The sequence below is a fragment of the Triplophysa dalaica genome, chromosome 7 (assembly GCF_015846415.1).
Source record: "Triplophysa dalaica isolate WHDGS20190420 chromosome 7, ASM1584641v1, whole genome shotgun sequence".
NCBI lineage: Eukaryota > Metazoa > Chordata > Actinopteri > Cypriniformes > Nemacheilidae > Triplophysa > Triplophysa dalaica.
Genome location: NC_079548.1, coordinates 5,904,277 through 5,928,732, shown reverse-complemented (window position 1 = coordinate 5,928,732; position 24,456 = coordinate 5,904,277). Strand labels below are relative to the sequence as shown.

Below are 24,456 nucleotides of genomic sequence, written 5' to 3'. Positions count from 1 at the left end.
GAATGAAAAGGTCTGTTAGTATCTTATTTGGAAGGGTCATGAATATTAAGGTTGAATTCTGCTTTGATTGGCTGTTTCGCTGTGATGCTCATGCCACTTGCTCACACAGCAAACGGATCGCTACTGTCAGACGTGAAATGGAAGACATGGAGAAAATCACTACTTACAGCTTGCGGAAGGGTTCTAACGGCAATGTTGGGGGCATACATCCGACTGTATCGTCACAGTCAGTGTTATGTTGCTATTGGCCTCTTTTTCAATGGTCTTATTTATACACAAGATTTACACAAGAAGGAGGAAACTATAGTGTTTTTTTCTGGCTCACGATATGTCATTTCCTTGTACAGACCTCCTATTAGTAATCTATTCCAAGGTCAATAAAACTCCCATTCTATGGCACCCTAAGTGCAGAAAAGGACATAAAGGTAATACATATGGATTAATTAGTGCCATATAACGTTTAGCTTTTACCAAATTCGTTTTTTCCTTTATAATTCTTTTTTTTGCATTACTTTACAGTAGTAAATACATTTGCCCATAAAAATACTGTATACCATAGTATTCACCACATAAAACTGCATTACAAGTATTGTGTAGTATAGTATATTTTAACATTTCTATACTAAATAGTATAACTAACCATAAGTTAGCCTCACACACAAACAACCACAATGACAAACGCACTTCACACAAACAAGCGTCTCTGTCTAATGCACCCTCCAAACTGTATGCTACGCCATTTCATTTATTCATATCACAGACAAATTTTTTTCGTACCATGTTCGACATATGTCGCACTGTTCAGCCCTTTGTGTGCACATGTGCTTTAACAACTGTGCTGTGGTTATATTGGTGACATTTTCAAATACGCTTATCATCAATCGTAGCTTGATTTTCCAAAGTCATTGTTGATTTGCCTCCAACCATGAAAAAGCAGAAGAACGGTTATGACCACTTGCATCACAACTCCATGAGCTCTGCATCAGCAGAAGCCACAGGCTTGTCTGTTGTGCATCATTGCTTGCAGCACCAGTGCAGGTTCATGCGCTGTGTTCTAACTGAAGCTTTCTCATGTCATCAAGAGTTCTTAAAACTCTCACAATGAGTTTCCATTGATGGGGATTGGAGGACTGAAGATGGGCACAAAAATTGTACGTGTTCTTGTCTCATGTACTGCAAGTCTTCTGGATAGACATCCCTGTCAAGCAGTAATGGTGACTCAGTGATGCCTCAGTGTTTGGATGAACTGCTTTGTGAACATTAGGTCCAAAAGATGGTCGAGATGCGCATAACATGTTTTAAAGCATCACCTCGATCATTTTTGCTTTTTTGAACCAAATGCCTGTCTCACCCTCACCTACCTCTGGATGTATATTACTGTAGACAATGCCATTTTAAGACTTTTAAAGATGACTATGTGAGATCTAAATGTCTGTCTATAAACCATCCATCCGTGATTATAGACTTCTGCTTGTGTCATAAAGGGCACTGGATTATGTAACTAACCGATCCATGATTTTAAATTAATGAGGGGTAGCTTAAGGACTCTGTGAAAATACAAAGACAAACAGGTTTTCTGTAAATCTTTTGTGGATTTAAGTGACAGTAATTGGGATTAAAGAAACGTTAATTTCACCTCGCACTTGTTTCTCTTTACTGAAAACATAATTCTTTCATTCTGATTTTGTTTTATCAGTAGCGCTTTGATTCCCAGAGAATACAAGGACTGATGAACTATTATATAAAATCATGTAAACCAAAGATTCATGAATCTATCTTCTTAAAAAAGTGCTGCAAAAGCAGATAACTACATTTCTAAAGTAGTCAAAAAAACTTTTTTTGTGCAATCTAAAATCCATCAAACTGCAGTTGGGTTGTTTTGATTGAGTAATTATAACGCAAAAAAATACAGCTAAATAACACAATTAAACACAATAAAAACATCAAAGTTATCTGTTCAAAAGTTTTTTTCACTGTGATGCCAAACACTCTTAAAAAATAAAGGTGCTTAAAAGTTTCTTTACAGCGATGCCATGGAAGAACCATTTTTGGTTCCATAAAGAACCATTCAATCTCTTACTTACTTTTTTATAATCTGAAGAACCTTTGAAACAGAAAGGTTCTTCACATGTTAAAGGTTCTTCACGTGTTAAAGGTTCTTCAGATGTTAAAGGTTCTTCAGATGTTAAAGGTTCTTCAGATGTTAAAGGTTCTTCAGATGTTAAAGGTTCTTTATACAACCAAAGTGTTCTTCTATGGCATCACAGAACCTTTTGAACCACCTTTTCTTAAAACTGAAGTAGCGTTATTCCTTCCCCAGAGGATCATTTACTCAAACGTTCTTAAGATCCATTTCTTTCTTACGTTTTTATAAACAAAAGAATAAGTTTACACTTCAGTGAACCTTTTGTGAAACGGGAAGTTGGTTCAGATGTTAAAGCTTCTTGATGCAACGCAAAATGGTTCTTCTATGACATTGTGAAGCACTTTTCTTTAAGAGTGTGTTTCTTTCTTCCGGGAAAGATCACAAAGCTGACTGACTTCATTAATCCCTGAAATATGATGAAATTGTTTCTCAGTGGATAAATGCTAGTTAGCTGTATTTAATCTGCAATCAGCGTCCAGCGGGAGATCTGTGAATCAGAGCCAAAATTATACGTGTCAATCCACTGCTTCAGCTCTGTTTTACATTCAGAAATGATTTTCGACATGTGTACAGTCTCACAGCGTTTCGAGTTTCCGTGTGAATGTTTTCTCTCGTCGCATTCAAACCCAAGCGTAACAGCGACACTTGACAGTAATCAGACCCTGGTAATTGGGGTAATTTGCGGTTGTGTCGTGATCTTGGCCTCTTCATCTTTGAGGGTGATTACACACCGTAACATCACACCTGACTTAATATACTGCTGGGAAAAGACTTTTGAATCGAATTCTACAGTTACCACTTCACTTTTTGTAATGAGGTCGAGCTTTCCAACGCCTACAATTAAACAGTTAATTAAAATATGATGAGGCTCTGAAATAAAACCCCCAAGATGAGGACAAAATATTGCGTCGCCCCCTTCTAACAAACAGGTTTGACTACTTTGGTCATTTAGTACTTAACGCACTTTAGTATTGTATGTTACAGTGCTAATATTTGTTTCGAATGGAATTACTTGAACAGATAAACTATGTTTATTAGAAGTCGACGTCCCAATACTTTTGTCCATATAGTGTATGGGTGTTATGTCATCTGCTTTTTTTCTATTCACTGACCGGTTGGGACATTGAACTGTCATGCTGAGCCTTTCTACGTGTGCAAGTTATAAAGATGCTGTGGTGCAGTCAGTCATAAGCCGAGACTGACACTAAGCGTGCACACTGCTGTCATTGTGAAGTGGGCAGCTGTAATGAAAGGACGTTTTGTTGTGGCTCACATTAGTGTCTGTGGTGCTGTAGCACTCGCTGACCCTTTGTGAAGTCACAGATAGAAGTGTTGATAACACAGCTCAAGGGTTATAAAGGACTGTCCTGTGTTATAGACTAACGGTTTGCTTGGATTTTAAGACGGTCTTGAGCTATACTAAGGAACTGGAATATCACACAGACCTAGGACTGCGCTCTTTTAACCTGGCCTAGTAAGAAACCACCAAGTAACTGACCACACACCCTAGCAACCACATAGTGTGCTGTCTATCTTGGTCATATCTATAAGTTAGAATCATGAGACTTGCTTTGCTCTTTTTTTATGCCAGATACTTGCTGTTAAATATCTTTACAGTAAATTTTGGCAATACGTCGATTGACTATCGCGACAGGCCCAACTGAGGGGATGATGTTTGTCTTATTTTTGATCGTTTTTCTCAATGGATCTGTTTCCGTTAACTCTTCCGAATGGCAGATGATGGACACCATCGGGATCGAGCCGTGTCTGCAGTTCTCCAGATTAATCCACACTTTCACATAATCTACTGTCGTGATGCATGACAATCCTCTCTGCTGTCAGTTTTGACGTAGAGGGTCTTTGCGATCCTAAATCAGCCCCTGCTTCAGACAGATTTGTCTTTATCTACGTAAACGTTTTTATTCTTTGCGCTGCTAAGCCGTCGGTCGAGTTAATAGATGATGGCTCTATCATCTATTAGAATAAGTCTGTGGCTAAATTTAGGTGGTTGCAATGCATTGTGGGTTTACTGATGTGTCATCTTGGCGTGGACCGTTGGTCAGAGCAGAAGGCCATAACAGCTGGGGATGAGATTATCTTCGAGACCTCACAAAAAATTCACCATCGTCTGATTAAAAGACCAAAAATAAGCGCTGGAAGAGGAGGGTTTGGAGGCAGTGGATCTGTGTTGACAGCAGTGCATCTGTGTCGAGTGACAATGGATAGATGTTGTATTTGTGGGATAAAATGTGTAGGACACAACACCTGGACCTTCATAAGAAACAGAGCAAATAATGTTTTCTCTCTGATCAGATGTTTTAGGGTTTAACTGTGTATTGCATGAAGATGGAGAATCAGCTGCGAGTTTGAAGCGTGACTTCTTTCCTACTTTATTTTTAACAGAAGTTCATTTTTACAGTAAATCATTTTGTGTATTTTAGAACGAATCAATTTTGATTGTAAATAATATTTTATACATTGTAAATTAAAATGTTAAGCTTTAGCTTTTTATAAAAAATCAACAAGTGCATAAAAAAGGGTTCAGAAATTGTCTGTTTATGTAAGATTTTGCGGGAAATGTCAGATTGACGTTTATCCTAACCAATGTAAAGATAAAAACATAAAGTAACCTGCAATTTTAAAACAGAGATGCGTAAAGGGGCAAAACTTCTTTGCAGCTTTAAGGTGTTTAACTTTCTCTTTCTCTAACTTTCTTTAACACACTTCTATCAATTCGCACATGGGACTTCGTTCACCAATTTTGTTTTTTGAAAGATGGACATAATTTTTTTCTGTATACTCCGTTTCATCGACCGCACGTGCCTGGACGGAAGTGAACCTCAGTTCTGTGTTTAGTTCATACGTAACAATTTATTTTATATCAGGGTTTTTCCTGCCTCAAAATGAGGCGGATATGGTCCCATCCTGATCTTTTACACACACACACACACACACACGTAGGCCTACCGTACCTCTAAGTGACTCAACCAAAGTGACTTTGACATATTAAAAGTTCTAATAAAATGTTATTACAATTATTAACTTATATAAAACATTGCTTTTATTCAACCAAACAGAAATGATTTTTTAATCAGATAATGCTTTTATCATTTTCAACCAACTTTCCTGCCCACCATAGGCAACTGAATTAACCAGTCTTCCTAAATGACTAAAATGAGCAAAGCTTATTCACATCTTGCATTCTCTGTGGTTCACTTTAAATGATTCAATGATGTCTTGTATTCGCTAGTGACTGAAAAGTTCAATAGTTTAAATTAATCGATTCAAATGAGTCATTCGTGTGCGAGTCGTTCTGAATGCAGTGTGCATTAATAGTTTGTGAACTCGCTGTGGACTGTTTACGCTGATTCAACAATCCAACTGCACAGCTAAATACATTACAATGATGTACCTCATGTTAATTTAAGAAAATTCAAGAAATTGAAAGTACTTGGATGCAAAACAAACAGCCGCGAAACACAGCCCACTCTTGATCTGCAACTCTTTTTAGCGCCTCAGTATGCTGATAACGAAACAGCGCCTCTACTGTGGCTAACTGCAGTTACAAATGACTGTTCAATGCATGAAGCATTTCTTGTAAAGACACCCAACATAGTTTTGGTGAGAGTCTGAGGCGGCACGACATTTCACGGAGGCGGCCGCCTCCAATTTCTCTATGCAGGAAAAACCCTGTGTATTAAATTCATATCAATATCAATTTCTATTAATATTTTATTGTATATAATTGTATTAATTTAAACTAAAACGACTCATAAAAGTTTTTGTTGTTGCTGCTGAAACCGTTTATATCGTGATGAAATGCCAAAAGAAACCGAGAATAATGCATTGACCTAAATTTGTTGCATTGCAAATGTTGCAAAGTTTTTTTTTTTTAATGAATAGTTTAAATAAAGAGCAACGTTTCCTTTAAACTTTGATCTTTTAATTTTTTTGCGCTGCTAAGAGATAATAGATGTAAGTCTGTGGCTTGTTAGTGTGAACCGTCGGTTAGAGCAGAAGATATAGATGATCTGTAAAAAAGTAATATGATATATGTGATCTATGATGATATATATTTTTCTACATGCCACTGTTTTCGTTTAGTTTAATCTCAAATCCTTCCATTTGCTTTCGACAACACAGACTGCTTTATTTTGCAACGCTATAGTGTGTTTACACAGATAAGTGGTTTTTGAGAAACATTAGGAAGCAAGATATACATCTCTGGGGTTTTTTCACATGGAAATATCAAGTTCTTGTGAAATCGTGCACAGAATTCTGCAGAATTTAATTTACAGTCACATTAAAACTCATGTTTAGTACATGCACGGCCTCAGAAAATGAGAAACGACACACTCGCATGCTGCCAAGGCAAAAATGTTGAAACTGCATGAAAATTGCGCAAGACGTTTTTACACAGTTCTCTCTAAACCTATTTTAGGTTATTTTCACTTCCTTTCTCAGATAATTCCCTCTTGCACAGGAAGAGAAGGGTCCAGCTTCACCAAATGTGTTTTGTTTGATGAACTTTTTTCAAACGCACAGATCTAAGGGGTATGTAAGGGATTTGACCTATGACTAGTTTGTGTTTGGCCTCCAAATGTAGCCCTTTTACAACATGAAATATAAATCTTAGGAGTACACAGAATGTGTTCGGCTCAAAATACACCACAGATCTTATATTCTACTCTACCCAACAAAAGCAGGCTGTTTTGGTGTCTGTCTCTGTAAATGCAAATGAGCTGCTGCATTCCAGCATTAAAGCGCAGGTCTGTGTGAGCTGGTGCTTCCAACAGCAAAACTGAAGAGAATGGTCACTAAGGGATGAGAAACACTGTATCATCTTTAAAAAACAAACACATTGTTTCTTATAAGTGAGAGTTCAAAGCCAATTGCGTTTTTTGTTAAAAACTGTTTTCTGAGTGAATCCACTTTGGGTTATGTCTTTACAACGTGCACATTGTTTTTATACGGGACAAACGCGTCATATGTTTAATAACTAAAAACATGACACATTATGCATCCAGCAGTTTACTAACATCCGTTTGTGAAGCATCCCAGTGTAAAGTGACTTCACCTGATGTCTTCTGCACATTCTGTTGAGAAATAAAACTAATTCACAGTGTCTTCGTAGGCTCGATGTCAGGATGTCTTATTTTCAGTCTTGCATCAAACAACATAACACCTAAAAAATGATTGGGTTGATATTTATCACCCTAGGGTGGTTCTGTACACAGTACTCCTGACACACAGATATGTTAAAGCATATGTAAAATATGTTTTAAAATATGTTTTAAGTGCATTTTCTAGATTAGGGGGCTTTAAATATAGCATGTGCACTAATAAAAGCATAGCTGTCATTATTTCTTTATGCCGTGTCTGTTAAAGGAACAGTTCAAGCAGAAATGTAAATAATTGTCAATTGCTCAACATCATTCCATGCCAGATACATCTGGCTTTGCAGAAGATAAAAGAGGAAGTTTTGAAGAATGATTTTCCATACAGTTGAAATCAAGGGGAATTCACATAGACCTCCATTGTATGGTTTTTAATATCTCTAGTCGTTTTTCCGCTGAAGAAAGTTATGCAAGTTTGGGTGAACTATTCCTTTAATCTTTAGCCTTGTAAGAGGAAGTGCCCAAATGTATGTCATGGTTGGCAGGAAAAGCAAGGTCCTGTCAGTCTCTCAACCGTAAACTGCAAACATCAATTTAATTTTTGTTAATTCAGTTTGTAGGGATGTAGCGATTCCCCGTGAACCGATTCAAAAATCGATTATATTATGTGAGGATTCAAGCCGGTTGAGATGTTATTTCAATCGCAGTACATGTTTTGAACAGCAGGGGCTGCTGCGTGGGTCTGCTGATCTTCCTTAAAAAGTAAACGTTAGGAAAAGCACAGACAAAGTCTCAGTTTGTTTATATTAAAAAACTTTTGTATTATTGGTTCTTCATTTGATTTGGAATTTGTTTAAAAATTGCAGTTTAGTTTTGTTATTTGTTATTTTACAAAAATAAATAGTGAATTAATCGCATTGTGCGATCAGTATGATGAATCACATCGTGAGCTGTGGTGAATGGTGAGATCCCTAGTTTGCTAATGTAGATGTTCATGTCATGTTGTTGGGATGCCGAGATGAAAAATCTAAGCACCATTATGATTTTTTGCATTGTGACATTTTTGGATGCTAATCACATTCATCGATACAATGATGAAACATTATGTATATCTACAAATTTACAATATTTTTCAATTACTTTTTTGATATTGCATTAGGGTATATTAGTATTGTGCTTGATTGTTCTGTGGCTTTGTATAGATGAGGGGAAACGCTGAGTGGATTTGTTGTGCGTGTGCTTGTGGGAACGGTCAAACCCGAAGTCTAAATAAATGATGTCTATCCAAAGCTTTCAGTCCAGCTGCTGAAAGCATCGTGTCGAACTCATCACTGTCTTTTTGGACTCAGCAGAGCTTCTTACAGAAGCATAGAGAGCTGTTAGCACCTTATTATATTTTAAGTATGCAACAGGGAGAGAACTACTCAATCAATACTCTCTCTTTCTCTCTCTCTCTCTCTCTCTGTGTTTTTCAGTTTTGAGGTGTCTTATTGGCATGAAAGATACTCGCACGTACTCTTGCATTGGAAAAGCATTGTGCAAAGAAAACCATGCTGTTTTTTAACTCCTATTGGTTTTGAGTCTCTTCGTTTTCTTTTGTGGAGCGGTTTTGTTCTTAAAAACCGTCCTGAGAACCACTCGATGTTTCCTCCTACATTTCTGACTGTGCGCCCACTTCGTTTCAGTTATGAACATCGAAATCGTATGTGTGAGTCAATGTAAGAAAATCATTGTTTCCAAAAAATTGCGAAGAGCATGAGGTCGTGGGCTTTTACGTATTATCTCATGCAGGCCACATTTTGTTGTAGTTGAAATGTGCAAAATCAGTAAATTCAAAGTTATTGACAACTGTGTTAACCTTAAAACCACGCATGGACACCACTGTCATGGTTTTGTTGCATTTTATCGTGTTTGACTGTGTGTCATGATGTTAGCTTGTGTTGGTACGTAGCCAATGGCTTTAAACTGTGGCAGGTGGTGTTATGGGGGAGCGTTCTATTTTTAGAAAGCATTTATTGGAGAAAAATGATAATCTCTTCCTAGAATAGAAAGATCATTTCCATCCGATCAGTCTTCACATAACAGCGATTTTACTTTTGTTAATAGTTTCTAATCTGTGCAGACTTTTGCTTCTTGGTTGTCTACCCATCAGCCTTTGCAGCGGAAGGATGTCGCATGCTCCGTTTCCTTTAAACCGCAGCTCTGAGTCTGGCTGGCAGATATTTGCTGGCCCCTCCTACATTTGAATGCTATTGAGAAGGAAGTTGCTCATCGAGCCAATACAGAGAACTGAAATGATGCGGCCGGCTCAATGTCCCCTTCATAAAGAATGATATTACTGCTCTAAGATGGTTTTATTTTGTAATGGTTGATATATGAGACCGGCAAATGATGATTATATAAAACTCTTTTATTTCCTGTTGGCCAGTCTTCAGTGTTTTATAGCATCTGGTGCTTGACATTTGAAGTGAATACTGATTCAGAGATGGGCGTTATCATTCAACCACATTGATACAGATTGCTACCCACACTTTTGCATTTTCACACACTGACTGGCGGTAAAAAAAGCTTAATTGACAGGTGGGTTTTACTGTGGGTGAATGCGCTCGCATTAGACTGTGACCACACAGATGTTCAGCCTCCAAAGCTACTTTTGAAATATTATATTTAAGTGAATCTAAAAAACAGAGGCCTGGTATGTAATTCAATGTTATTCAAATATTTTAAAGGGACAGTTCACCCAAAAATGAAAATACGTTCATCATTTACTCACACTCTTGTCATATTAAACTTGTATGACTTTCTTTCTTCTGCAGAACACAAAAGAAGATATTTTGAACAAGTCCGAACCACAGCGGCACCCATTAACTTCTATTGTATGGGCACAAACCAATGCAAGTGAATAGGGTGCCGATTAACAACATTCTTCAAATATCTTCTTTTGTGTCACGCAGGTTTGAAATGACAAGAGAGTAAATGATGGCAGGATTTAAAATTTTAAATCACTTTAAACGTCTGAACGTTTTCCTTTTATATATTGAGATTTAATCTGCTTTTTGCAGACGTATTGATTTATCATGTTTGGACCGGTTTCGTGAGAGCAGTAAAATGTGGAGCTACTTTCCGGCATCATTAAATTCTGAGTTTATAATATCTTTTTCTCTTTTATTGACAGGTATTAAATGAAGAGTGTGATCAAAACTGGTATAAAGCAGAACTCAATGGAAAAGATGGTTTCATTCCTAAGAACTACATCGAGATGAAGGCACATCCGTAAGTATGAGATGCTTCAGCATGACCCATATCATTATGGCTGTATGATTTCCGCGATGCAGAAAACGCAGACGGAATCCAGGCAAAATAAAAAAACTCAATTTGGGTAAAAATAAAACCGATTTCATAGGCCCCTATTTCATCCATAGCTTTAAAGAGGAAGCACGGGTTAGGCTTTCGTTTTTATGTTGATGAGACGCAAATATAAATCAGTATGAAAACAAATATAATGGGTACCACGGCAACACTCATTGATGCACCAAAACTTTCTTAAATTAAATGATACAAAAACTGAGGTCCTTCTTGTCGGCACCCCAGCAGCTGCTATGGCAGAAATTTTTAAATGCACTTTGAAAATTCTACATTATGTCCATCTTCCCAAGCTCGTAATCTTGGTGATGTCTTTGAATCTCATCTGAGTCTAGATGCACATATTAAGATCATTTCCAAATCTGCATTTTATCACCTTCGAAACATCGCCAGGATCTTTGCTTTCGCAGACAGATGCAGAAAGGCTAGTACATGCATTCGTCACTACTAGGGTTGACAATTGCAATGCTCTTCATAGTGGCCTACCTCCAAAATCCTTGAAACGTCTGCGTTCTTACTCATACACCTTATCGACAACACATCTCTGGTGTGCTTAGGAACCTGCATTGGCTCTCAGTAAAAGCACGCATTGATTTTAAAACGCTCATTCTGACCTATAAAGCAGTACAGGGAACTGCACCCTCATATCTTATAGGCCTTCTCGCATTCTCCGTTCTCAAGACTCACTCCTCCTCAAACATCATCCAGGTTAAAATCAATGAGTGTTGGAGCTTTTTCAGTAGCCGCCCCTAGACTGTGGAATGCACTTCTTCTACCCATCAGGAGTGCTCCCACTCGAAGTTGTTTTAAGAAACAGTTAAAAACTCATCTTTTATGATTGTGTTTTAAAATAGAGAAATTGTCTTTTTTACTCTTACTTTTATTATCTTTTCATTACTTGTTGGTTATTATTGTTTTGTTTGTTGCTTCTTAATTTTATTCTATTTTTATATTCGTAGTAATGGATGTATTTTTATTATGTATTGCTTTGGGTGTAAGAAAAGCGCATTATAAATAAAAGGTATTATTATTATAAGGAAATACTTCTTCCAAATATGAAAATGAACACAAAGTTTACTCGCCGTCATTCCAGCCCATTTGTACATGACTCGTTCTTAAGTTGAACACAATCAATGTCATAAAGTGCACGCAAGAAAAATAAGGTTTATTGTAGCTGTTTGAAAGCAGGAACTGTATTTAAAGGGACAGTTCACCCGTAAATGATCATTCTGTCTTCATGTACTTACCCTCCAGTTGTTCAACCCTCCAATGAACACCGAGAAATATATTTGGAAAAATTCTTGTTCATTGACTACCATAACAATGATAGTCAAAAGTGCCCCAGAACGGTTTGCTGTCCTACATTCTTTAAAATATCTTATTTTGGGTTCAACAGAAAAAAATGCATTTTTAAAGCAATTTTTCCTACTATGGTAGTCAATGCTGGCCAAGAACTGTTTGGTTACAAACATTCTTCCAAATATCTTTCTCTGTGTTCATCAGAACAAAGAAATGTATACAGATTTGGAACAACTGGAAGGTGAGTAAATGAAGACATACACTTTATTTTTGGGTCAACTGTCCCTTTAAGACAGGTCTTCAATTTTCCTATTGTTTCTCCATGTGTTTCTGTTTGTGTACTACCAAGTTGACAAGAGGGACATGTTTCATTTGTGTTCTTATGAAAGGTACTCTTTTAGAAGGGCCTTTGATCTGTTTCCCCCTCTCTATCTCTAAACTTGAACACATCAATGAATATTGACCATTTACGAGTTGATTGTTATCAGCCAGAGAACCTGCAGTTTCTATCCTGACCGATCCTTTGTTCCTCTGTTCGACAAGAACACTGTTTCTAAGTACACTAGCTCTCTCAGGTTTATGGAAAGGAGAGGGAACGTCTCTTATCAGAACAGGCAATGTAAATGTTTTTCCACTTGTAAGAACGGAGAGAAACAGTTGTTGAGCGGTACACGGCGGTCAGGCGGTGGTTGGGTGGAATTTACCCTAGAGTGCTATAATGCCACTTCCCGGTCGCATGTTCTTTGAGTCTGTGTATCTGTGGCCTGTGCCGTCCACAACAAAGCCAGCAGGAAATTAGGCAGGTAAAACAGAGATGTTTTACCTCACGTTACGTAACAGACCCTATGGGAGACGAGTCTATTAAGCAGACCTGTAGTATTGTTTGTGATCGTGACGGGCACATGCTGTTTGTGCATGAACTTTATCATTTATATCATGCTTGTTAAGTTCACACAGCACAGAAGTTTTAAAGTGCGATCTTCAGATTCAGATCCGTTCTGACAAAGGAGTCCAAATTAAATGTGAAAGACAAGAGAAAAAAGGAGATTTCCTCTCCTTTGTTCAAGTTTATCTTGACAGCTTGCGGTGGTCGCATGACAGAACAGCAGTGACAGGCTTTTTATGTACTCGCGGATGGGAATGCGGCCCGTACTGTCCACATAACTATTTTTAAACTTCAGATGTGTCTTTAGTTCAAATGCTTTTTAGATCATAAAACCATTTCAGTCAAGTCATGCTTAAAAAGTTCTGAATCCCCACAACATTGCAGCATATTGGGCCTCTTTATGAAACACAAGCGAACTGAATATATGTTTGTAAATCAGCTTTAACGTTCATACTTTGTGAATGTAACTTGTTACCGTTTAACATGACTCAGTAATGTTTATGGGTTGAATGTGCTTTTTCTCTCTGCCACTCACTCACTGCACAGCGTTTCCAAAGACGTCACGTTATTAATAAGGAAGCAGCGATATGTAAATTTTGGCCGATAACTGATAGTTCTTTAACATTGAAAGCCGATAACTAGGGCTACAGCAACTAATCGATAATGAAAATAGTTGTTAACGAATTTCATTATCGATTACTTGGTCTGTGACGTCACTCACTTGCGAGCTGCGCAGTTATAAATCAAGTGCATAAATTAATTATCTTTAATAATTAATAAATTAAAGATTATATTCGTAAAACCCAATTTATAGTGTTTGCACTTTGCAATGCACATAATAGGCGAAACACTCAAATTTGGGGGTTTATTTATTATACGTCACTACTCTCTTCATTAAGTTACATTGGCTCCCTATAGTCGCTCGCATCAAATTCCAGACTCTGCTCCTGGCCTAAAAGACCACCACTGGTTTGGCACCCCTATCTTCATTCACTTATGAAGACTTATGTACCCGCTAGATCCTTAGGCTCTGCAAACGAATGGTGTCTTGTGCCATCCCAAAAAGGTAAAAAATCTCTCTCGCGCTCATTCTCTGGATCGGTTTTACATTTGTGGAATGATCTGCCTCCCATCTTTAAGAATCGGCTGAAAACACATCTCTTCTGTCTGCACCTGACTGATCATTTCGGATTTCTATATCTTTTCTACATTATCAAAAAAAAGAGCATGCTTATTTAAGCTTAGATAAACTAAACTTGGCTCTGTTCACTGTAGTAGGCTTTGTGAGACATGTTTTTATTGCTCTTATTTTTTGTTGTCCTAATGTTTGACCCAATTGCTTCCATTGTTTACCCAACTTGTAAGTCGCTTTGGATAAAAGCATCTGCTAAATAACTAAATGTAAATGTATTTATATCTGAGGTGGGACGTAGCGAAGTAGACTTTTTGTACTATACTTTTTCTGGATATTCTTTACTGTACAGCACTACATTTGAATGACAAATATCTCAATTTTCATGCCACAAAAACAAAATTTGGGAGAGACTATTGTCAGCTGCTTCTAATATGACCTGAATCAACTGTGTGTTGTGTGTTTATTAGGGAAACATCCACAACATTTTGGGAGAAGGCAAACTAGTTCAGTTGTGGATACTTTTCCCTTCTCTAATTTAGTCATTATAAGCAAAAGATTGAATTAATTTTTTTATCCGATTAATGGAAAAATAATCGTCCAACTAATCAATATCATAAGAATTATTAGTTGCAGCCCTACTGATTACAGACATATTGGATGATATACAGTATCTAAATATTAACATAAAATTCCCTAAGACTGAGACAAAAGGCTAAAAGTGCTTTAGTGGGCTGATATAAATATCACAATAGATATCCTAACATACAGCCACGGAAAAATATAGAGACCATTTTTTTTTACTATGTGCAGGTATGTGTTTAGGTAAAAATGATCATTTTGTTTCATTCTGTGAACTACTAATGATATTTCTCCCAAAGGTCAAATAAAAATATTGTTTCTATTGGGATTTATTTGCAGAAAATGAAAACTGGAGCAACAGAAAATAACAGAAAATATGCTCTGTATTTTTTCAGACCTCAAATACTGCAAAGAAAAGTTCATATTCACTTTTACGCAATACAACAGTCATATTTCTACATGTATTTAGGAAAATATTTTTTTATGTGATAACCTGGATTTTTATCACAGTTTTCATGTGTGGACTTTATGTAACTCTTAAAGTTTGATTTTATTGAAAATAACGGCTGTTTGTACAGTATCCAATATGCTGGATGGAAGGAATGAAATATGTGCTGATATTCTGTGCTCAGTTTGTGTTGTGCTGATCGAGTGCGTGTGTTTATCTCTTTTGGCTTGTGATCAGACAGAAAACTGACATCTCATTTTCCTAAGCTGCTCCACACAGAATTAATGTGATGCAAATGATCTCACAGCTTTTAGATTCATGCACACTTCCGTGCAAATCAGGGAAAAATGTCATCTTCAGCTCATCTCGTCAATTATTAACATGCCCATCTGCTCCGTGTCCCTCATTCCATTTAGCAGCATATATTTCACTGTTTCCGTGTTGACTGCTCGCTGTGCTGACTGTAACCTCTGTGTTTGTTCATATGTGTGCAGGTGGTTCTTCGGGAGAATTCCACGAGCCAGAGCAGAAGAGATACTCAACAAACAGAGGCACGATGGAGCGTTTCTTATTAGAGAGAGCGAGAGCGCGCCAGGAGACTTCTCCCTTTCTGTCAAGTAAGTCAAACATGAGGTTATGACTGTTTTGTTGGTCACGTAAACGCAAAGGATTAAGAGCGTTTCTTCTTTTTAAAGGTTTGGTAATGACGTACAACATTTTAAAGTTCTGCGTGACGGTGCCGGCAAGTATTTCCTCTGGGTTGTGAAGTTTAACTCGCTCAACGAGCTCGTCGACTACCATCGCACAACTTCAGTTTCCCGAAACCAACAGATTTTCCTCCGAGACATCGAGCAGGTGCCTCAGGTCTGTATCTACTTTGTTCAAATTTCCTTTTTAAAGCCTCACGGTGGGTGCGTTCTGTTATAGACCTACGAGGAAACATTCTGTATGATGTTAAGTTAAACATTCTCAAAGTCAGAAATAAACCATGGCTTGGGCCCAAAATACAAATGGAGATGAAAATTATTTACTAGTCGTTTACAGTTTGAAGGCCAAAATCAACCTGTAATGGTTTGCTGTGCTTTTAGTTATATTATACTCTTAAAAAAGGTGCTTAAAAGGATCTTAACAGCATTTACATTGTCATTTAGCAGACGCTTTTATCCAAAGCGATTTACAAAGAGTGAGGGAGCAACAAGCGATATGTCATACAGGAGCCATAATACATTAGGTGCCAATACAAAGTTACTGGTTTCAACTAAAGCTAGACCACTACCTCTTGAGAGATTATTTTTTTATCTGTCAGGTATTCACAGAAGAAATGGGTTTAAAGTAGTTTTTTGAATGTTGTGAGAGATTTGGTTGACCGGACAGAGTTAGGAAGAATGTTCCACCAGGAAGAAGTTGTGAAGCAGAATGAGCGGGAAAGTGATTTACTGTCCTAATGAGAAGGCAATACAAGACGCCGCTGGTTTGCTGAACACAGGGATCTTGATGGGGTGTAGGAGTGCAGGAGAGTGTGAAAGTAAGCCGGTGCAGATCCAGTGATAGTCCTGTAGGCAAGCGTTAGTGAGTTGAATCTGATACAGGCTTTGACCGGTAGCTAGTGGACTGAGACGAAAAGGAGTGTCACATGAGCCCTTTTGGGCTGTTGGAAGACGAGGCGTGCTGCTGCTTTCTGAACCAGCTGGAACGGTTTGATAGCCTTTGCAGGAAGACCAGCAAGGAGAGCATTGCAGTAGTCCAACCTTGAGACTACCAGGGCTTGCACAAGAAGTTGTGCCGCATGGCATGACCGTGTTCTCTTTGCAATGAGATCATTCAAGGACAGCTGTTCATCAAATATGACTCCGAGGTTCCTGGCTGTCTTGGAAGGAGTGATTGTGGTATTGCCAAGATGGATGTTGAGATCGTGTTGCACCGTAGGGTGTGCCGGAAACACAAGTAATTCTGTCTTGGCAGGGTTTAGCTGGAGGTGATGCCCTTTCATCCGAGCTGCTACAGTGGCATCGTCTGGGTGAAACAAATGTATATCTGGGTGTCGTCAGCATAACAGTGATATGAGAAGCCATGAGCCTGTATGATGGGTCCCAAGGATGTTGTATGGATGGAAAAAAGCAGTGGTCCAAGCACCGATCCCTGAGGGACCCCAATTATCAAGTGGTGAGCAGTGGACAGCGAGCCCCTCCATGACACCCTGGAAGATCTGTCGGAGAGGTAGGATTTGAACCAGCGGAGGGTAGAGCCTGTGATTCCTAGTGATGACAGGGTTGCTAGCAGTATCTGATGATTGACAGTGTCAAACACTGCAGATAAGTCTAGCAGAATCAAGACCGAGGATTTAGCAGTGCCGTCTCAGTGGAGTGGTTTGTTTTGAAGCCAGACTGCTTGGTCATCCAGTAGTTTATTCTGGAATAGGTAGGAAGACACCTGATTGAAAGCTGCCCTTTCAAGTGTTTTTGCGAAAATGGGAGGAGAGAGACAGGTCTGTAACTGTCGGGAGTAGAAGGGTCCAATGAGGGTTTCTTCAGTAGGGGCCTGACCTGGGTCTGTTTGCATGTGGATGGAGAAGTGCCGGTGAGCAAGGGAGGTGTTGATGATGTGTGTGAGTGTGCTGGATATGGCCTGAACAGCAATGCCATACACTCTTAAATAAAAGGTGCTTCAAAAGGTTCTTCGATGCCATAGAAGAACCTTTTGGTTCCATAAAGAACCTTTAACATCTGAATTATAAAAAGTAAAAAAGAACCTTTTACCCAATGGTTCTCTGTGGAACCAAAAATGGATCTCCTACGGCCTTGCTGTGAAGAACCTTTTAAGCACCTTTATTTTTAAGAATGAAAAAAAAAGCATTTTTGGTTCCACAAAGAACCGTTCGGTCAAGGTTCTTTAAAGAAGCATCTCTTACTGTTTTATAATCTGAAGAACCTTCTATGGCATCGAAGAACCTTCTGAAGCCCCGTTTTTATATCGTTTTTTTCTATATGTGAATTCGGATGTGTATATGTCATCACTGTTCAAATCAAGAACTTAGTCAGTGCTTGTTTTATCACTTTAACGTATTTAACATAAACGCGCATAAGAATGTCCCTGAAAATCTATTTAAGAGAATTTATTAAAAGTTGATGTCATAAAAATGTCACTTGTTATTTACTCGCATTTCTTTTGTGTGTGCAGCACCCGACATACGTGCAGGCCCTGTTCGACTTCGACCCGCAGGAAGAGGGAGAGCTCGGCTTCAGACGCGGAGACTTCATTCAGGTCCTGGACAACTCTGACCCCAACTGGTGGAAGGGCGCTTGTCACGGCCAGACGGGCATGTTCCCACGCAACTACGTCACGCCTGTGAACCGGAACATGTAAAGAAAACGAAACGAGCGATTAGTGAATAAATTGTAATTAACGGCCCTTCACATTCACATACAATCAGACTACCCTGTATTTCCCTTTCAACACCCTGTGAAATCCAACATGACGCAGAAGGACGACGGAAATCATGAGAGATTAAAAAAAGATGCGTAGCGGAGAGGATGGAGGATCCACCTCTGCTGTGGTGCCTGGGCGAAACTATTATTCCTGAGAATTTTGATGTCTTCAAGAACGCTTGCAGTCAAGACTGAGCTGGTAGGGTGGAAGAGAGGCTGAATCTTAGCGTATAGTACACACAGCATAAATTAAAACAACAGCGTTTCTGTCTGTAGATTCATCTGCTGCTTCTTTATTCTGTTGTCTGCATATAGGTTTTGTTTTGTTTTCCTTTTCTGTTATCGGCTGCATGTTTAAATCTCTTTATAATAGCAAATCCTGAAGCTGTTTTTAAAAAGTGAAAAAAATGTATAAAATGCAAGAGGAAAAAATTGCAAACTCATTGTACATCTGGGCTGTGGCGAAAAATCACCTATAGAGAGAATCCATTTTTTTAAGAATATATATATTATATATTTGTATGTGTCTTGTCTGTTTTACCTTTAAACACGTTTCTTTTTCTTCTTTTCCAGATTATGTAAATTATGTTTTCGGGGAGGGTGGATGAATGCGAGTAGCTCTGGGACGTGATAACTCGTCGGTATAATTTTATGAATATCTGAGATTTCTCAGACGTAACATCATAGTATTTAACGCATCATGTATTCCATTTTGAAATTCTTATTTTGTTTTTTAACCGAAAGGATTCTTTGAGCATTTGTTGTCCGTGTGCGTGACAAAAAGACATCGCAGCCGATCAAGCGAGCAGTTTATCTAATGTGAAATCCACGAGGCTAGCCCCCGTTTTAAGCCAATGTATTTATTGCAGCCACTTTTCTTCGTGTTAGGATGTGAATGTAGCCGACAGTCCTCTGTTAACTTCACGAGGGAAGCGAGATTGGAGAAGTAGACCAACAGTTGCATGATAACCACCACATGTCCATGTGCAGTGTCAAAAATCACACGAGCGCTTTGCCGTATCGCATTCGTCACGATGATGAGTTTTTTGTGTTTCATTGCTTAGAAACTGACCTCGGGCCAGTTCAGCCAGTAAGAGAAAACCAGAGAGTTGACACATCAGTGCTGATGTGATGCGTTTCGTTCTTCGTTTGGATTCCCATTCTTATCCGTTTTGTCTGTCCAGTGTTGTTTGTTTTAGCTCTTTTTACATTTGTCCCCCTCTCTCTCTCTGTATTATTGATCCCCGAATTTTCGTTTGTGACTTGTTTTTGTTCTCTGGATTAGTGCCTTTTTCTCTGGTGTCATGGTGTCTCTAGCTCGCTGCTGTAAGCCCGAGCATTGGGCTTTGTCTGACCCGCAGTGAGAAACCATGTGCGTCCGTCCCTCCGGCCTTTCCACCCCTCTCGACCACACCTGAACACAGTCCATTCTATTTAAATGTCTTGCCTTTTTCTTAACTTTTTTGTTGCTTTTTTCCTTGTTTCTTTTGAATAAATAAAAATGAAATTATGAAACTAAGTGTCTCTCGTGTCTCTCATTAGCATGGTTTTAGTATATCCTTACAACCACTACTTGTCAATGCAAGTGTTATTTACATTACCCATAACACTCATTTGTTAATTGCTTTGGATAAATGCCAAATAATAAACGTAATGTAAATCTCATATTCACACGAACGAATAGTAATATAAATTCGGTCATTATTTACAAAGATGTTTGCCAAATGTTGGTTACAGAAAACCGGTCCCCATTGACTTGCATTGGTTTTGTGTCCACACAATAGAAGTCAAAAGGGATCAGCAGTTTTCGGTTACCAACATATTTCAAAATATTTTGTGTTCTACAGAAGAAAGAAAATCACACAAGTTTACGTGAGTAAATAATAACAGAATTTTCATTTTGAAGGTGAACTATACCTTTAATGTTGGCCAAGTGACTGACATTTTAAGTGTTTTATGCGTCTTGTATACTAACATTAGTCTGTTGAGATGTCTAATCTGTTGAATGTGTTGTTGCTCTGCACAAGAACCCTAAAATGATGCCAATATATTCTAGTCGGCTGTGAAAACACGTTGCCATTTTCCAGTCCATAGCCTTAACAATGCTACTATCATTTTCAGAAGCACTCGGTGCATGAAGACCTGTTCTGCAAACTCCAGCAGCTCTTGGCCGTAATGAAAGGTCATTTTATTGTTGATGGATAATTGCATACTTGCACGCTTTAACCCTGCTATGGGTGAAACGTGGGTCATTCTCTCTCTCACACTACCCACATGGTATCATGTCCCGTATAACTGTTTAATAAGACAATTAGCTTTACCTAGTATTAAATTGTAAGACGTTAAAGATTGTAGTATTAGATTGCTTTGCCTGTAGCAGACATTTCAGCTGTAACCTGCGATTGACCCAGATGTTACGAAGACCACTGATGTGTTTGTTGTCATCATGTTGGGTATAAACAGACTTTTTGAGGAGGCTTGATTGTAGTGTAACATTGTACTATACTGCTTCCAATAATGCAGGTAAGAATTGTATTCTTGGAATAGACACCTGTGAGAATTGCTTTAATGCTGTTCTATGTATTGATTGAACTGCCATTCATTTGCTCCAGAGTGATCAAATCAAATAAAGCTGAAATCCATTGAAATTCTGTCAATTATTCTCCCTCATCCTTAGCAAAACCTTTAAGACGCTTTCTTCTGTGGAATACAAAAGATATTTTGAGAAATGTCTCTGTGGTCTTGTGTGTTTCTACCGACTCTCCACTTATAGAAGTAATTTCATTATATCCTTCAGGTCTTTGAGGCAGACATGTGTTAGGGTCACAGAAGGTGACCAGTGCTATCTTGGAAGGAAAAGTGTGTAAGGCCAGTTTCCTAGCTCATTGAAACATACGTGATGCCATCGGGCCAGACAAAGAAAACTCTGTTGGCTCTGAGATCTTCAGACCGCACCCTATGCAAATGTATTCCAAAATGCAAACATTGATCTTTCTGGAGCACATTTCTCTTGCCTGATGTTCCTTTTATTTTTTCAGTGACTGTAGGAGTAGAAATTCAAGCTATAAAATCATTATTTGTGTTGTGGATCATTACACACATCTTATAATTTCATGAACTTCACAAAAACAGTATAAATATGTATTTGGGTCAATGACGTGACATGTATTTTTTGTGTCCAAATTCATTATTTTCCTAAAAAGAATTTAAATAAATACATATCATATATCAAATGGATCTACAATATGTCCTTTATAAGAAACCCTTTTCATATTATTGAAATTCAATAGATTTTTTGAGTTTTGGTGTTTGAAAGACCAAAAATGTCAGGTGGTGCGACCGTCCGAACATACAAACAGAGAACAAAACTGAGAAATAAATGTTAATTTTCTCAATAAATTCTTAATAAATATTTTGGCATGATTTTATGTTAAATTTCTTATATATGAGGGGAAAAATACTCAGTGCTAAATACATTAAATGTATATTATTTTAAATTAATATATGGTCGCACCACCTGACATTTTCTGGGTGGTAAAATCAGAAATCTTGTTTAATAATGAATTAATGCTCCCTAAAATGCTGTAAAACCAATATAAATCAACACAATACATTTTTTGGACATAAAAATACATTTTCAAACTGTTTTGCTTAAAATATTTTTTTTTTTTTCTTGAAAATCTTATTTGTCATTGACCCATATACATGTTGAAAGAATACAGTGTTATGCCACACAATGTGTATTTCTTTTCAACGTTGGTAGATGACAGCAAGGCTCCATCTGCCGACAGCCAGGAGGAATTTCGTTTGCGGAAAATAAAAAGCAAAAACGAATTCGTAGTCGGCAGGATTCGAACCTGCGCGGGGAGACCCCAATGGATTTCTAGTCCATCGCCTTAACCACTCGGCCACGACTACATATCACACGACGAATCATGTACATTATTTGACTCATTATACAAAGATGACGATAACAATTGTTGCATCTTAACATCATATTATTTCTGCCGACATTTTGAAAGAGTTCAACTTGAAAGAACAATGTTATTACAAGCACACGTTTTAAAAGAACACGCGTATCTCGACGTAAATGTGCGTCATTTAAAATAAATGCAAGAAAATAAATAAAACTAAGAAATTATCGCTTATTTTAGAGGATTGATCGTCAGTTTGCAATTAAAACTAATGTTTCATTAAGATGTAAATAAATCCAAACTACGAACAACTTCTTTGATCAACGAAATCAAGATGCCATATAAACTCTGACCACTAGAAGTCGCTGTAACTCCTCCAGTGACTATCGCTTCACCTTTAGAAATACGCGGTTGTCTGTTCCTACAACACACGTCTAAATGGTTGTTTAATTTAAATCAATTCGTTGTGGTGTTGAGCACTATGGCTCGCTTATTTGGTTTGTATTTTCTTGATTTCGTTCGGTTTTTTAGATAATTGGATGTAGGCCTGCTACTTATACATTGGTTATCTTGAATAAGACCTCACCAAATGCATCTGCTGTGTCCTCTCTTTTACAAAAGTGGACCTGCACAATCCATCTGTTATATAAATAGTTAGATATGGTAAATCGAACTTTCATTGAAAATAAACAAATGAAGCACAATGAGTTAGTAAATGCTTATGTGTTTTGTAAGTTTTGGGCCCCTTGCTATTTCAAGTGCTTGATACAGTGGATAAACTTCTAGTAGTGTTACCAAATTTAGTTTATTACAGGAAGAGTGTTGCAAGTTCAGCAAAATCTTTTATTGTTACATTACTACATAAACAGATTTTATAGTTATGTTCGTACTGTGCAAGAAGAACTGTGTCATGGTTTTAAATCATGGCTTTAAGAAAGAGCAATCTGTAAAGATGGGGGGAATTCAGGAACGTTCCTGACTGTCAGTGATTGTTTGCTGTCAGACACTTTTAAGCCTTTGGCATATCATCTATTGCAGTGGTTCCCAAATGGGGGTACACGAACTACCTGGAGTACTGCAGGGGGTACGTAAGAGAAACTGAAAATTAGGAATAAATAATGAAAATCAATAAGTCAATAAACTATGATAATAGTATTGTTATATGAAATTAGGACTACACAAATATGCATAAAAAATTAATTCATACATTTAAAACACATTTCAATTTATAAGAGTTATTTTTTGAGACAAATATGATGGTCTGATCAAGGGGTACTTGGCTTGAAAAAATTATAAAAAGGTATACTTAGGCAAAAAAAAGTTTGACAACCACTGATCTAGAGCATGAAAAAAGCCATTTACAGGTCACAGGAGAAGAAAAGTGGGGAAAAGCAGTCAATATTAATAAATATGTATAATGTGGGTCAATAACATTAATTTCAAGAAATCACGGTTTTAACACATTACATTTTAAAGGCTATGCCCAAATCAAAATCACTTCATTTAAACTTATAATTGGCATTTGTGTTCAACTGCGATACATATCATTTATTTCTATTTTAAATTTGGCAAGTCGAAAATCTGTATACACCTTTGACCCATGAATAATGTATACTTAATTATTGGCAATAGCAGTGGAACTATTTTCAATGACTTCATTGAATGTATAATGATAACACAACTGTTTATTTTATGAAAAAAAAAACTCTTCGGATGGTTACAATTATATTTTGTTGTTACTTTGTGTCTCATAACGTTGGCCTGTGTAATGTTAAATGGACTTAATCCATATTCAATCAAACTATGCTGCACTTTACCAGCACATATACCAAAATGCATGTGTTTATTAACTCTGCAAACTTAAAACATGATCAAAGAAGCCCTATTTTACTGACAGGGGTTCAAAGAATCAAGCAGGTAAAAAAAAGATGTATTGTTTGTTAAAATCCCATCGGTGCATCCCAAATATTTACACAACCTAACAGACTCAAGAATACCACCAAAACAAACTTTTATTTTTCTCAGATGCACAGCATTCCTGAATGAAAAACGAAATGTTTCCCATTTTTTCCCAAATCTAGATCAAATTAACTCTAGTAACTGCAGATCAGACAGCTAACCTTAGTCACCTTTCATATCCCCAT

At 37.6% G+C, this 24,456-nt stretch overlaps 1 protein-coding gene and 1 non-coding gene across 2 annotated transcripts in view; one reads left to right on the top strand and one right to left on the bottom strand.

Annotated features, from left to right (window-relative positions):
• Positions 1 to 19,917, top strand: part of grb2b (growth factor receptor-bound protein 2b) — a 32,514-nt gene extending 12,597 nt beyond the window's left edge. Inside the window, exons 3-6 of the mRNA XM_056753390.1 lie at positions 10,439 to 10,536; positions 15,468 to 15,590; positions 15,669 to 15,837; positions 18,151 to 19,917. Coding sequence (XP_056609368.1) covers positions 10,439 to 10,536; positions 15,468 to 15,590; positions 15,669 to 15,837; positions 18,151 to 18,336 — 576 coding nt within the window. The 3' untranslated portion in view covers positions 18,337 to 19,917. The remainder of the gene's footprint in view (positions 1 to 10,438; positions 10,537 to 15,467; positions 15,591 to 15,668; positions 15,838 to 18,150) is intronic.
• A 2,317-nt stretch (positions 19,918 to 22,234) lies between these two features.
• trnas-aga (transfer RNA serine (anticodon AGA)) lies at positions 22,235 to 22,316 on the bottom strand. Its single transcript has one exon. It is a non-coding gene; the product is annotated as a tRNA-Ser (tRNA).
• Positions 22,317 to 24,456: the final 2,140 nt, after the last annotated feature.